This window comes from Crocodylus porosus, unplaced genomic scaffold (assembly GCF_001723895.1).
Source record: "Crocodylus porosus isolate Cpor-Errol unplaced genomic scaffold, CroPor_comp1, whole genome shotgun sequence".
Lineage (NCBI taxonomy): Eukaryota > Metazoa > Chordata > Crocodylia > Crocodylidae > Crocodylus > Crocodylus porosus.
Window position 1 is genome coordinate 25,210,187 of NW_017728909.1, and position 14,611 is coordinate 25,224,797.

Genomic DNA, 14,611 nt, shown 5'->3' on the forward strand with positions numbered 1-14,611 from the left:
CCAAATCACTGATGAAAATGTTGAAAAGTGCGGGCCCGAGGACTGAGCCCTGCGGAACCCCACTGCCCACGTCCTTCCAGGATAAGAAGGACCCATCCACTACCACCCTCTGGGTGCGGCCCTCCAGCCAGTTGGCGACCCAATTGACTGTGTGGGCGTTGACACCACAGTCTCCCAGTTTCTTAATGAGAACGGGGTGAAAGGCAGTGTCAAAAGCCTTCTGGAAGTTCAGGAAGACTATGTCCACTGCTACCCCTGCATCTAATCATAGAAGGCCACCAGGTTGGTCTGACAGGACCTGCCACTGATGAACACTGCATATGCAGAGAAACATAGGAAAGAGGAATTAAGAGGCATAATGTTCATAGCAGGGGTAGTCAAGAGTTCAAATGTACATGGATTTACTAAAGGTAGAAGACATATAAAGATGGATGGAAAAGTAGGTCGAAAGGGCCATGTTGGTAGAGAAAGTAAGGGACAAATATGGTACCTGGGTGGGGTCTTGGAGGGCACAAGTAGTGTTACAAGCAGATGAGTGGAGCCCAGGTGGCGTGCTACACCTCCCAGCAGTGATCCAAATTGGGATGCACTGTGGTTTTATAATGTACCACAGCCAACCAAAGCAATGCAGCAAATGCAGAAAGGTCATGCACCTGTCCACACCCTGCCCCCTCACAATGTGCTACAGATGTGAGGGGATGGGGCATACAGCAGCAGAGTGCCAAGGGTCTCTAAAATGCACTATTTGTAAGGGAGAGAGACACTTGTATCATAGGTGTCCCAAACCTTTGCAAGTATGATCAGACTGGCTGAGGAACAGCAAAACCCAGAGCAAAAGAGCAGAGGAGAGGAGAGTTTGGGACCACTGATGTAGACATGGTTGAAGAAGCCCTGCAGGAAGGTGAAACAGAGAAGGAAGGAGGCAAAATGTCTGTGATTGAGGCAGTGCAGGATGAGATAGGAGACAAAATGGAAGGGAAAGCAGAAACAGCAAACAGCTCGGACATGGAGGTAGGGGTGGGGAAGAAATATGACACCTTACAGATAACAGAATTGGAGATGGAGCAAGAGAAAGAACCAGAGAGACAAGCCAGGAAAAGAAAGAAAATGCAGGGGCGGAAGACCAGGAAAAGGAAACGTGATACTGAGGGAGGTGAATCAGAGGAAGCGCCAGAGAGCAGTTTCCTGCTGCTAACACTGCTGGGTTCCAACCTAGAACGGAGACCTGAAGTCAGAAAGAGGTAGGAAGGCAGGAATATGCAAGCCTTCCTAAGTGCAAAAGCGATCTGGCAGCTTCAAAGGCTACAGGAATGTGAGTGAGGAAGGGGGAGGAGTTGACCCCCGCAACCAGTAGCACAAATGAACCTTAAAGGGATAGGCGCACTCATTTTAAAACAAACATAAATGGCATTGACAATAGTTTTGCTTAACGTCAGAGGTATCTTAACAAGGAAAAGATGGGAACAGATTGAACCACTGTTGAGCCAAGTAAGGGCAGACATAATCTGCCTACAAAAATGTGGTATACCAGGGGAGAGGGATTATACATACTTTGAGAAAAGGTGGAGCTGGGACCATCCTGGTGGTGAGGGATAAATAAGAACAAAGCAGCAGAGGTAGCAATATTATTCAAGAACCCAGAACTGAGAGCATAGCAAGAAGAAGAAGTCATGAGTGGCAGATTGCAACGAATGATACTATCAGTCGGGGGAACAGAATTGGAATTTTCCATGTATGTGCACCACCTGAGAGGGAGGAAAGGACTGCATTGTGTAGAAAGCTAGTGGTTTATGTGGTCAGAGGGAGACCGTGCATAATAGTGGGAGATTTCAATTGTATAACTGAAGCGTGTGACAGAACTGGGGAAGGAGGAAACAGAGATTTAAACAGCTCATCCAGACTGTTAACAAATATAATAAAAGAAGAGTCGCTAGGAGATGTGTGGGCAGAGGAGATCGTTTCCACTAAAACAGACCCCAATGGAAAGAAAAAAATCAAGAATTGACTTTGTGCTTGTATCAAAAGAAATAAGGATAAAGAAAAAAACCCCATACATATGGCTTTTAGTGATCACTGGATGCTGAAGGTGGAAATGAGTCTTGGGAAGAGCCATGAATGTTGCATGTCCCGGGCAGCTGTGGGGGCACAGCAACAGCGTGAGCGTGGTGGCAGTAAGTGGGGGAGCTCCTGAAAATGCCACTGACAGTGTTGGCAGGGGGGGAGGAAGAGGGGGGGAGCATCAACCAGGGGTCGGTGACCATCCTCAAGATGCCACCAGCAGTGTCAGTGGCAGCGATTGCAGACCAGCCGCACACACTGCCGGTGGTGTTGGCGGCAGGGTGGTGAGCAGTAACTGCCCACAGGCTGGCAGCATCTTTTTTTAGGGGGTGTACCACCACATTCAGGGGGTACACACGCACCCGCATGTAACCCATATGCATCACTTCTGGGAAGAGCCCCATGAAAGAGAAGGGACTGTGGAAGTTAAATGGGCAGTTGTTACAGGATGAATAGAAGTGTCAAACTTACACGAGACAGTATGAGGTGTGACAAACACTGTGGAAATATTTTGGGAGTACCAGAGAATGCTGGATGATGGTGAAGAAGAAGATGGAAGAATTTTTCAGAAAGGAAGGCCAAAGATGCACAGGGAAAAGAACAAAAATGCTAAGAGCACTACAAATAAAGATGCAGGAGCTGTTAAAGGGAGCTGCAAGAGGAAGACAAGAACAAGAAGAACTAAAAGAAACAAGGCAAGAATTAGAAACCTGGTTTAAAAGGCAATTGTGTGTGAAAATGTTATTAGCACAAGCACCCTGGATGGGGTTGCATTGAACTGTGACACGTGTGCATTTTCAGATCTGAAACCTGCTCTCAGTGACTCAGGAGTGCTTTTGGTTTGACCTTGTCTTGCATTTTATGATGGGTGGTACAAGATTATTGTCCCTCTGGGTTAGATTTGACCTTTTTGGGGGTCAGTTACTGAAAGAAAAGTCTTCTTTCAAGACTTCTAAGAGTCCTGCTCTTTCAATGTTTTTTGGTCCTGCGCAACAAATGAAAAGATTATGATTTATACTATGCCCATAAACATTTTGATTCTTGAGATGGAAATGAAAATGGAAATAATAAGAATTCTGAGACAATTAAGAGCAAGAACAGAGTCTTTCTTTCTACATGCAAATCTAGGGTTTTTCTGTTCATCTGATGACCTTTTGATGTAAATCTACATAAATTGGAGAAGTGTGGGCTAGATTAAATTGCTATTAGGTGGGTATGTAATTGGCTTAATAAGCACAGTCAAAGGTAATTATAAATGAATCAATGTCAGAATAGCAGGACATTTCAGATGGAGTTCCACAGGGGTGTGTTCTAAATCCAGTAGTGCTTAACATGTTTATTAATTATCTGGATGGCAGAACAGAGAGCTTCCTAATCAAGTTTGCAGATGGCATGAAACTGGGAGGGATAGTAAGAGATTTCAAAAGGTTGTGATCAATTGCAAAGGCTGGGTTCAAGACAACAGAAAGTTCAATGCAGACAAAGGTAAGTAAGGTTACTAATAGAATAGTAGAAGAGATTGCCGAGGGAAGTTTTGAGTCTCCTGCATAGGGGCTAAAAACAGATGTCAGATCTCCCAGTAGGCAACCATCAATCCTCTGTATCATGGTGTATGTGTAAAAGGTCTAGTCAGGTGCCTGATGAATCCACTTGTGGCTGACAAGCCCAATTTGAGTGACACAGCTTGTTGCAAGTTTCACAAACTATGTGTTGTCTGAATTGGAGTCCCAGTTTACAGCATGCTGCTTTCTTCTTTCTCACTTTGCTTCCATCCTCCGGATCAAAGTCACTTCATGCTGAGCTGCACCCAGTGCCAGATGTTCCTTTCAGGTTGAATGGGATTCTGTGCACTTCTCCCAGCTTCATATCATTTGTGTACGTCATGGTACCATCATAGAGGGCAATGCCACTTTCTAGAGCCATCTGGAATCTCATTGTACAAAATATTCTTGGGGATACGATCTCCACCCATTCTCCTGACATGGCTGAACCATCATGACCTTCTCTTCTTACTGGTGGTTTCTAAATGTGTCAGTCCTGCTTGCTCCATCAATTGTGTTTGGCATTTTGTCTTCTCACTTTATTTTCAGGATTTTGCACAGGCATCTCATGTGGAAGCTGTTCAGCCTCCTGATCTACCTAGCATACGTAGTCCACATTTCTGAACCATGAAGCAGAGACGACAGCACCCAAGTCTCATAGATTTGCATCTTCACCTTAGTTGATAGATTGTTGTTATTCCATGCACATTTCTGTAACAGCCTGAAATTCTTAGTTGCTTTTCCAGTTCTGTGAATCAGTTCAGTCTGAAAGTCAAGATTCTTGCTGATTGTAGAACCCAAGTAGCAAAAGCTGTCAAGAGATGCCAAGAGATTTATTCTGCCAAGTCATGTGAGACACTGGTTCTTCTGTACCTTGGTATATTATCATAGTCTTCTTGAGATTAATTGTTAGCCCAAAGTTCATGCATGACAGAAAATCTGCCAAAAAGATTTTACACGGTAAATTCACTCTGGGCAACTGTGTCATCGATGCAAGGCTGTGTCATCCGTAAAGAGGAAATCTCTGAGAACCAGCTCTTGCACTTTCAATTTTGCTCTAAACCTTGTGATCTTGAACAAGCCTCCAGGCCTCTAGTCTGGTTTGAAGATAAATGCCATCTTTGCTGCCCTTGAATACATGAAGAGGCAGAATGAAAAGTAAATGTTAAAGAGAATGGGGCTAAGACACACCCCTGTTTCACCCATTGTTGATGACAGGCATTTGATTCTTTGTTTCCATATACTGCAGTTGCCTTCATACCTTGATATTATAAATGAATGATGTCCATCATCTTGGAGGCCACCCAGTTCCTTTGGAACTGTAAAAAGGCCTTGTCTGTTGACTGTATAGAAGTAGGGTTACCATATATCCAGGTTTAAAAAGAGGACACCTGTTATGTGCCAAGGAGTGGAGGGAATATGACAGTGGGGGTGGGGGCAGTAACATGCTGATGCCCTGCCCCTGCTGTTGCCTTTCACTGCCAAGCCACAGCCCCCACCCTAGCCCTGCTGCTGTCTCTCACTCCTGATCCACTGACCCCAGCCTTGCCAGTGCCCCTCACTCCCAAACTGCAGCACCCTGATCCCCAGGGCTATGATGGTGTCCCTCACTCCCAACCCTCAATTTCCCCCCCATCCCTGCTAGTGCCCTTCACTCCCAAATCACAGCCCCTTGGCACTGCCAGTGCCCCTCACGCTTGACCCTCGGCTCCCTGCCCCCCCCAGCCCTGCCAAAGGGGCCGTAGCTGTCCCCATCCTGACCAGGCCAGAGCACATTGGCTCCAATTCATGCAGGCAGCAGCAGAGTGTGTCCAGCCCTAGCGCGGGCTAGAGGGAAGAGGAGGAGAGGCTTCTGACACCACCTGCCCTGAGATGGGGATGCCAAGACGTGCCAAGCAGCCTGGCTACAACCCCCCTCCCCACTCTTCCCTTTCCCCCCAAGTTATAATGTGTCATAAATCCAATGTCTAAATTTAGTCTATAATTTTTTTTTATCCAGCAGGTTGATGAAGTGGAGTTTTATGATTTATTGGATTTAAGGCATATTAATTGAATGCAGTATCCATGTAGTATGACATATTCATTGAATTTATAACACATTATAACCTGCCTGACATCTGACCCCCAAGTACCTCTCCACTATTTACCTGCTACATTCATCCCCCAGCCTGTCTCTCACCCATTGACTCCTCAGTTTACATCTTCACTGACAGGCTTTCTTGCATGCACACCAACCTAGCCTCTGGCTTCTTTACTATTCATTCCATCCAGGAAGGGCACACACCAACTGCAGATACTTCCTCAACCTGACAAAGGTTTTTAAACCTGAAAGTTTGCTAAGAAAAAGATTTCCAACTATTTAGTTGGTCTAATAAAAGATATCAGATTTACCCAAAGAACCTTGTCTGCCTATATCCTTAAACCAACACAGCTACAACCTACACCCCTATGTACAGGGGTATTCATTTTTCTCTATGCTTCTCTTATAGTTGCTTGACTGAAGCTATCATATCAATGGTGAAACATCCTGAGCAAAAACCACATAAATTTTCAGGATTTTCTTGACTGGGATCCCAGTTTAAATACCTATGAAGTACTGAGATAACACTTTTTGCCAGGGCAATAATGCCTAATTCAAGTTAATTATTCAAATTGCATGGCTAAATGGCTGTCTCATGTCTGTTGCATAGTCAAAGCCCAGAACAATAAACTGAGGGATGAACCCAACATCTGTGTGATAAAAGGTGTCTTAGGTAGGGTTTGCGTCGGGTGACGTACTTTCCGTCTGGTGCGGGGCCCCTCCCCTCAACTCGCCTGCCACGATTTGGTGTCATTGAATGAAAGGGAGGGGTTCAGTGGAGATCTTTCTGGGGGGAACCCGGGGACAGTAGTATGCACTGTCTGGTCGTGATGTTCCGCGGGGCTCCGCCTCCCCTACACCCTATCCACTTGCCAACCAGATGGATGCCACCTGCATGGTTTGATCGTGCTCAGTCAACCCTTTTTTGCCAGGGGGACCAGCATCAGCATGGGTCCTGGTGAGCTAGTCTGGCTGTCCTGACAGCTAGCATCTCCGCCTTGGATGCTGATGAGCTGGGCTTCCATAGGTTGGTGTACTCCTCGCTGCCTTTGGATGGCATGCCTCTACTTTGTTCCTTGCCAGAAAAAAATTAGATCGCTGGAGAGGAGAGGCATTTGGAACTGCCTTCTCCCTTCTCAGCCGGGCTCAGCTCTCCTGCTCTGGATGCCGGCTGCACTGCTCCTGCTCCCACAAGAGCCTCAGCGCACCTGGCATGCTCAGCGCCAGTGCGCTCCCTCACTCCCCTCCCCCCAGGTCCCAGCAGGGCTTTTAAATCTTCCCACGGCAGCTGTTCCGGCTGCTGCGATTGGTCCGGCTTTTCTCCACATAGGGAACAGCTGATTAATTAGCTGGCATAATGCTGGCTCATGCAGCTGTAGCTGTGGCCACAGCTCCTGCTCTGGCTCTGGCTGTGCCTCGAGAGGTGAGTTTCCCCAGTGCGGGGGTGGGGCTGCTTGGGGCCCGTGAGGACTACTCCCTCCCCTTTGGGAGCCTGTGAGGGTATCTCACCGTCACAATCTGTTTTTAACCTGGACATTTTGAAGAGGGGACTGGATAAGCATTTGATAGGAATAGTTTAGGAATAGCATTCCGGCATTTCTTACAGGTGTTGAACCACATGACCCTTAAGGGCCCTTCAAATTCATGATTGTATGATTTCTAGAATTTGATAAATTATGTGGGTATAAGGTAGAAGCTCCGGACATGGAATTATGGAGAGACAGGGAGAGCTCTACTGATTACTTAAAATCTTGCAGCTGAGCTACAAAGGTCTCCTAGAACCAGCTTAAGACCCACATCTCATACCTGCATTTCGACTAATTTTCTCACTGAGGGAAAATAAAAAGTATCAAGGTTCCCTGACAAATGTAAGCCTCTTTGTTGATGTCCTACTTTTGGATCATGTGCAGCCATAATTTAAAACAAACAAACAAACCCAAAAACCAAATACTGTCAGCTCTCTATCAAAAGAAATGTAAAGTATACGTAAGTATTACAAATTAAGTCATCAGCAGATGTACAATTGTGCCCTGCCAATTGTCGCATATCACTGATGAGATGTTATTTCTAAGAGACCATCTTTCCCCCAGTGTTGAAATATCCATGCAAAGATAAATATTAAGAGGCAAAACATAGTAGTTCAGGGGTATCATAGAGCTGAGCATATTTTAAGCACAGTAAACCCCTAATCAGTATAATTTCTGATTCTGATCTTACCAAATAGTTAACCTCCAGTAGTCTAAACTAGCCCTCACTCATTTCTCAGAAAAGCTGCAATACATAGCTTAAAGTCTGGAATTTAATACATGTTAAAAGAGTTCTTAACTATTATCTAAATATAACCAAACTTACATATACAAGACACCTACATTGTGACATATAGGATCAGTGTGTGGGGACATAATCTCCAAAATGTACCTAATAAGAGAGCTGTCCAGGTTCTAAGCAGTGGGGAGCCAAACAGAACACCCCTTTGGCCACACCATTGGGCGTTGTATGTCCAAGGTCCACACCAGGGCAAGAGACAGGCTACCCAGACTGCAAGTCACATGTATAACCCCCATCCTGCTGCACCACCAACTCATGCCTCCCAACACTGCTGCACTGCCCACCTACACTGGCCCTCTCCAACCCTCATCACTATGCCATGCCTCTCTCTGCTGCACTGCACTTCCTTGTGGCCCCAGACTTGCTCTCAGCTCCCCCAGCTGTTCTATGGCACATACTGCAGTGCCTGCCCCCTGGGGCAAGTGCAGGCAGTGAAAGCCAACGGAGGGAAGGGAGTCTGGAGACTCCAGCTGTTGCTGCAGTTAGAGCAATAGGGAAAGCAGAAGCCAGGTAGAAGCCCTGAGGCTGCAACTTAAGTCCATGGGCTACCAGTTGGACAGCCCTGCCTCAGAAGATCAGATTTGGTATGCCAACCTGCACAGTAGCTCAGGTCATTAGAACTCATTCCCTAGTCCAAAGCAGCTTCCAAAGTATATCTAAGAAAAACTTTTACTATTAAAAATATGTCAAGCAGTCTAGTGCTCAATTAAATACATTTATCTCTTCATCTTGCAGTTAAAGATAATGCATATATCTCTTGCTTTGGCAGTCAGAACTGATGCAGACCATCTATCTTTGACTATTATCCTTTAACTTTTCCCTTTACAAGCAGTTTACAGCTAAGTAGTCTCTTAAATGTGGGCATCTGTCCTGACTGTAGATAAAGAAACAAAATTACACCCATAAAGAAAGCAAGTATATAGTCAGTAACTGCTCTTAAAAGTATGAAGCCATGTTCTCTGCCCATAATCTCCATTTTCTGATTTAATTGGGAAGAGCTAGTAGCATTTGCATGAAGTTTGCATAGTCATCAAGAAACATACTTGTAGCCTTAGTGGCCAGTATTTATTTCCATAGAATTCTGACCTCAGTATCAAAAACGCATGCACTTCCAGGAACACAGTTTATGCTGACAATCTGTTCAAAGAGCTAGCTAGGGAAATTTTCCTTTTCCAAAACAACAAAATTAATAATATAGTACTTTTAATATGAAAGATTTTCCCAAAAATTCTTAAGTGAATATAAAAATCTCTATAAAAATGATGTTGAACCACAGTGCTGTTATTTTGAGATCTTTTGCAAGATAAGCATAGCAAAGCTTGGGTGTGGTTTCTAAGGTTAAAATGTTTCTACTACTGTTATCGTAAACAGTGGGAGATATAACAGGGTGCTGAAAAGTATTTGGTTATGTGTAGATAAAGTAGTTTCTCTTGGTCATGAATTGAAAAGCTTTCACTTTATGATCATCAGTCTAAATCTATCCGTGTCACCTTTGAACAAAAAGTAAACAGGCTCTGATGGGAAGTTTGCTGATCTATTTTAAATGAATTTGTTGTTATAATCCAGTACTAAAGGACCAGCGATGACATCAAAAGCAACCACTTTTGCTGGTGCTGTTTTTATTAGCCTCAGCAATAAGGGTGTGAAGATTATACTTTCTGTTTTACCTTGTCTCTTCTGTCCACAATAGAACTGTGGGGTAAACTTCCATCTCTCTCTGTCACTGCTGACACACTTCTGGTTTAACAGCAAACATCATTCTTCAGGGCTGTCTTTCATCATTATGCACATGGAAGCACACATGCATATGTGTCTGAAACACACACTCTTATTTGTGTGTGCCTGTGTGTGTTAATTTAAGTAAATTCAGATATTTTCACTGAATGCATTTTCAATGCATCACGAAAGAAGCTAAAATTAAGTCTTTAACTTCAACAGTCAACAATAAACCTTTTAATTTTTTTTACCTCCATAATGTTTAGAATATTCAGTATTTCCAGTACAATACTTTGCTTATTGTTAGTGAGAACAATATGTAGAGTATGATAATTACTATCTCATTTGGTAGTTTTCCAGTATATTTTTCCATCCGAGTCACAGAATTAACAATTGACAATTAACAATGGAGGAGTATACTGCATCAATACATAGGGAGAGTTTTTACTTGGTAAGAACTGCAAACGGGGCCCAGAGCACCTATTAAATAAATTACCTAATACTAAGGGCAGAAAGAGCATTGCTGAATCACTGTCTACTCCTAGATAATTCATATGATACTTCTGAAACTTGTGAAACCTTTTTCATGTGGTATGTTGTATGTTCCAGTAGACAAGGAAAGGTAAATTTAACTTGGTGCCTAAAAGGGCCTTTAAGTACATTTTCTTAAAATGCTACCTATATGTGGTCTCAGTGTGTTATCTGCTTCATCAAGGACATAAGCATGACTTAATAGTATGTTTCTTGCATTTCTAATCAAGCAAACATTTGTTCAGATGAAAGAACCAGATGAAGAAATAGGTTCGTCTGAAATTGAAGGAAAATATTTTGTGTATTGGACATGTTAAAGGAGTTACTTTCTGTAAATCTTAGGAGAATATTACTTCTCCAGTTTTTTTCAAGTCATTTAAAGGTTTTGCTTTCCTTTGTATATGTACAGATAAAATAATAATAATAATAATTATAATAATTTTAAAATTAATAATAATAGTAATTATTAATTTATCTGTACATATTCAAAGGAAAGAAGAATATTTAAGTGACCTGAAAAAACTGGAATTTTTAGTAGTTATTATTATTATTATTGCTTATTTTACAAGGCTATTTAAGATGTAGTGGTGCAGTATTGTCTAGTATATAAAATTCCCACTTCCCATGCTGAACACATCAGACATGCCCCTCTGCATAGCATTTATTCCATTTAGATAAATGCCATTTTTTGATTTTGGTTTTTACATCTATATACACAATATATTGGAATGTAAAAAAATCAAGTAATGAAATGCACATTCTAACATGTCAGGAGACTACAATTAACTGATACCAGTATCTGCTTCATGTGGTGGTGATAAGTACTGATAATGAACTTGCTCAAGGTTCCATTTGCTAACATTTTGCTTTTATATAGCCGGAAATGAAGCTTCTTTTTCTGACTCAATGTACTGAAGATGCCTCTCTCTAAATCTGAAGAACTTTTCCAGTTAAGCCTAATGTGTTAACACTAACTTCTAAAACAAAATTTCAATAAATTGAATCTTTTTCCTTTTACTGCTTTTCCTTTATTCTTTTCAATGCTGCTTTTTTTCAAAGTAAATGAAATTTCAAAGTTCAGGGTGATTGTCTGCCTAACAAAAGTAAAGGCAACCTTGAAAAATTTAGACAAAATAAAGTAGGTCTGAAAGAAGTATTTGTACATTATCTTATTTATTTTATCAAGTCTTTGGTTATATTCTATAATCTGGAAAATATTTTGCATTTATTTTCGCTGGTGATAGTAAAACATAATAAGTAATCACTGACTTTCATGATGAAACCAACAAAATGCTACTTGTGTTTATAGTTAAACAAAAATACATATTTTAATTAACTGTTCATTTGGTAGAACTACTAATATTATGGAAATTAAATATTTTGTGTCTTATCACTCGATAAAAGTGTCAGACTAATAAGATTAATTAAGTTATTCTATGAATTATAAGTACAAAGTGTGACACAAAAATATAATTTCATACTGTCTGGATGTAGGTATATACTACTCAAAACATAGTTACAGTTTTTCTTATTCCTTATCTTTTCTCCATTTCTTCAAAGTGTTTTAATCTGATATTTGATTTATTAAAAAGAAATCTTACTCAAGAAATTGGTGTTGTGTGTTCTGAGTCATACCTTTCAACTCAAATGACATGTTAAAGTTATACAAAAAATGGGAACTCTTGGTTCCAAAATGATACCTTTTATTAGACCAACTGAAAAATCACAAGAAAATTGTCCTTTCCTTCAAGCTTTTGGGATCAAATTCCCTTTGTCGGGCTCTGGGAAAAGTATAGATCAAGGGTCAGCAACCCCCGGCACACGTGCCGAGCATGGCACACTGCTGCCAGTCCACGCTCTAAGCAGCTGCTGCCAGCCACAGAGCCCAGGCTGCTCCCAACAGACAGCTGGGAGGCTGCAAGCCCTGCTGCAAACAGACTGGGCTCTGTGGGCCAGCTGCAGACAGGAGTCTGCAAACAGCTACCCCGGGCTCCGCATGTTGGCACTCCTGCACCTTCCAAATAGACATTGTGGTTTTTTCAGCACTCCAGCCAAAAAATGTTGCCTGCCTCTGGTATAGATGGGACAAGACGGTAAAAAGTCCCCATAGGTAGGCGATAAACTTTATTTTTGCACAGAGGAAGCTGAAGATGGAATGCTGTCCCTCTGGCTGTCCATGACAGTGTCTTTTTGAGCTGTGCTGACAAAAGTGCAGTGAAGAGAAAAATGCTAAGAGCAGCAAATCTGCTGCCACGTCCCTGCACATGTAAGACGCCTGCCCAGGAGCGTTTACTCGCAAGTAGTTCACTTGCAAGCAAACTGACCTCAGATCAAATGCACATATAAACATGCCCAGTATTATGAACTTTGTATTGTACTGGCGTTATACATGTTATATAAATAGTTTTTGTGCTTGCTTTTTATGAAATATTCCACTGAGCCCTATATTGAGCTCTAGTGACAGTGCCAGTATCTTCAATTTAAATCATTTAGTATTTAGTTTAATAAATGGAAAGAGAGAATTATATGAATGAATCCCCATAAAAATGGAGGTGATATTCATAAACCTTCTGTCCCTTCATTGTAGTTTAAGCTCCTGGAAAGGCAAGGATGATTACTGATTAATTTACAGCAGTTTTAAGTTGCATCAAATTGTAACCTAACTTATCTGACCCATTTTTCTAACTGCCTTTTCCTTTTCTTTTCCATAGAATATTAAACTGATTCTACAAAGGGCTGAACAAATGCAATCTACAGATAGAGAGACCACAACATCTAAAGATATTAAAATATGAATAAAAGGGGTTTTTTACTATTAAGTAAATATTCCAAAGGTTTTTGTAAGAATCAGTCCTTCAAATCTTACTCACATAGAAAGGACTATTCACTTGAGGGTTGCAAGATAAAACACTAAAATAATTAAATGTATCGTATGCTATATATACTGTGCTTTTAATAAATACTTTTTTGATTAAGAATTTTGCCTATTTCTACTTAGATATTTGATAATACTTCTAAATAAAGTGGAGCTGATTTTTTAGTTGAATCAATAGCAATTTTTAATACTGTGTTTTCCAGTGTATAAACACTCCTCAAAAGGATTAAACTGTGTGGGGAAAGTTTTAACAGAAGTTTGATTGATTTTGGGCAACTTCTATTGCAATTATTTCATTTATTTTCCATTATTATGCTTTTTAGGGGAAAAATGCATATTAATACATGGGACAGTAGAGTCCACTGTAGAGGGGATAGCACATGCCATTTTTGTATGCAAAATAATAACTTTTGTTAGTATTTATAGTATTATAACACAAACATGCTGATATTTATTAACATAATATAAAATATATTTTGCAATTGCTAGTTAATAAACTGATAATGTAAATAAATATAAATTCTCAGTTAAACTTGATGGATGAATACAAAGTGTATTTGAAAATACAGTTTATTGGTACTAGCTGAGATGATGAACCCTTGTTACTTAAATGTGCATAAAATCATTAGTGCCGAATTTGGTCAGACCAATGGTCCATCTAGCCCAACAATGGTCCATCTAGGTCTGACAATGGCAATTGTAGATGCTCAGGAGGGAGACCACATTAACAGGACCCATCTAGAGTATCTAGAGTGATACATCCCCTGTCATCCCTCCATGGCATCAACTATCATTGGTTTAAGAATGTTAGCGGATATATCCCTGACTGATCTATTTTACAGCTTACAAGGGTCCTATTCTCCATTAATTTGTCTAACCCTCTTTCAACTGGTCATACCATCTGCCTCTTGTGGTAACAAGTTTCACAACTTAACTACACACTGACCACATCTACATGAGACACTAACTGCACAGTAGCCCATGACTACTGCACAGTAGCATTGCATGGCAGGAAGCATGATGGGACACTACTGTGCAGCGGTCATGAGCTAGTGCACAGTCAGCATCTTGTTAGCACTTGTTTATACAAGTAATGACTGTGCAGTGAGTGTCTCACGTAGATGCGGCCACTGGGCGCATCTACACACATGCTTTACTACAGAGATGACTAATTAGCTCCATAGTAAAGCATCATATGTGCTGGTATAAGCACACAGTAAATTAATTAACTCCACCATAAGATACTACTGTCAGCAATGGTACTGTCTGATGGCAGAGTAATTAACTGCTGTCAAATGCTTGTGTGTATGGTGACCACCAGGCACATATTGCATCTGGTCAGCCCATCCAGTTGGGGGCCAGACCCCTAGCTCCTGCCAACCCCTTTGCCACCTGAGGTCAGGGCCTGGGGTTGACCCCCGGTGTCCCCTGCCAGTCCAGGGCAGCTCTGTCCCAGCATTAATTACTGCGGTTCCAGGCACA

General features: G+C 41.7%; 1 protein-coding gene across 1 annotated transcript in view; it reads left to right on the plus strand.

Moving 5' to 3' along the window:
• SPEF2 (sperm flagellar 2) overlaps positions 1-13,222 on the plus strand; it is a 151,332-nt gene extending 138,110 nt beyond the window's left edge. The window contains exon 35 of the mRNA XM_019531951.1: positions 12,966-13,222. Coding sequence (XP_019387496.1) covers positions 12,966-13,049 — 84 coding nt within the window. The 3' untranslated portion in view covers positions 13,050-13,222. The remainder of the gene's footprint in view (positions 1-12,965) is intronic.
• Positions 13,223-14,611: the final 1,389 nt, after the last annotated feature.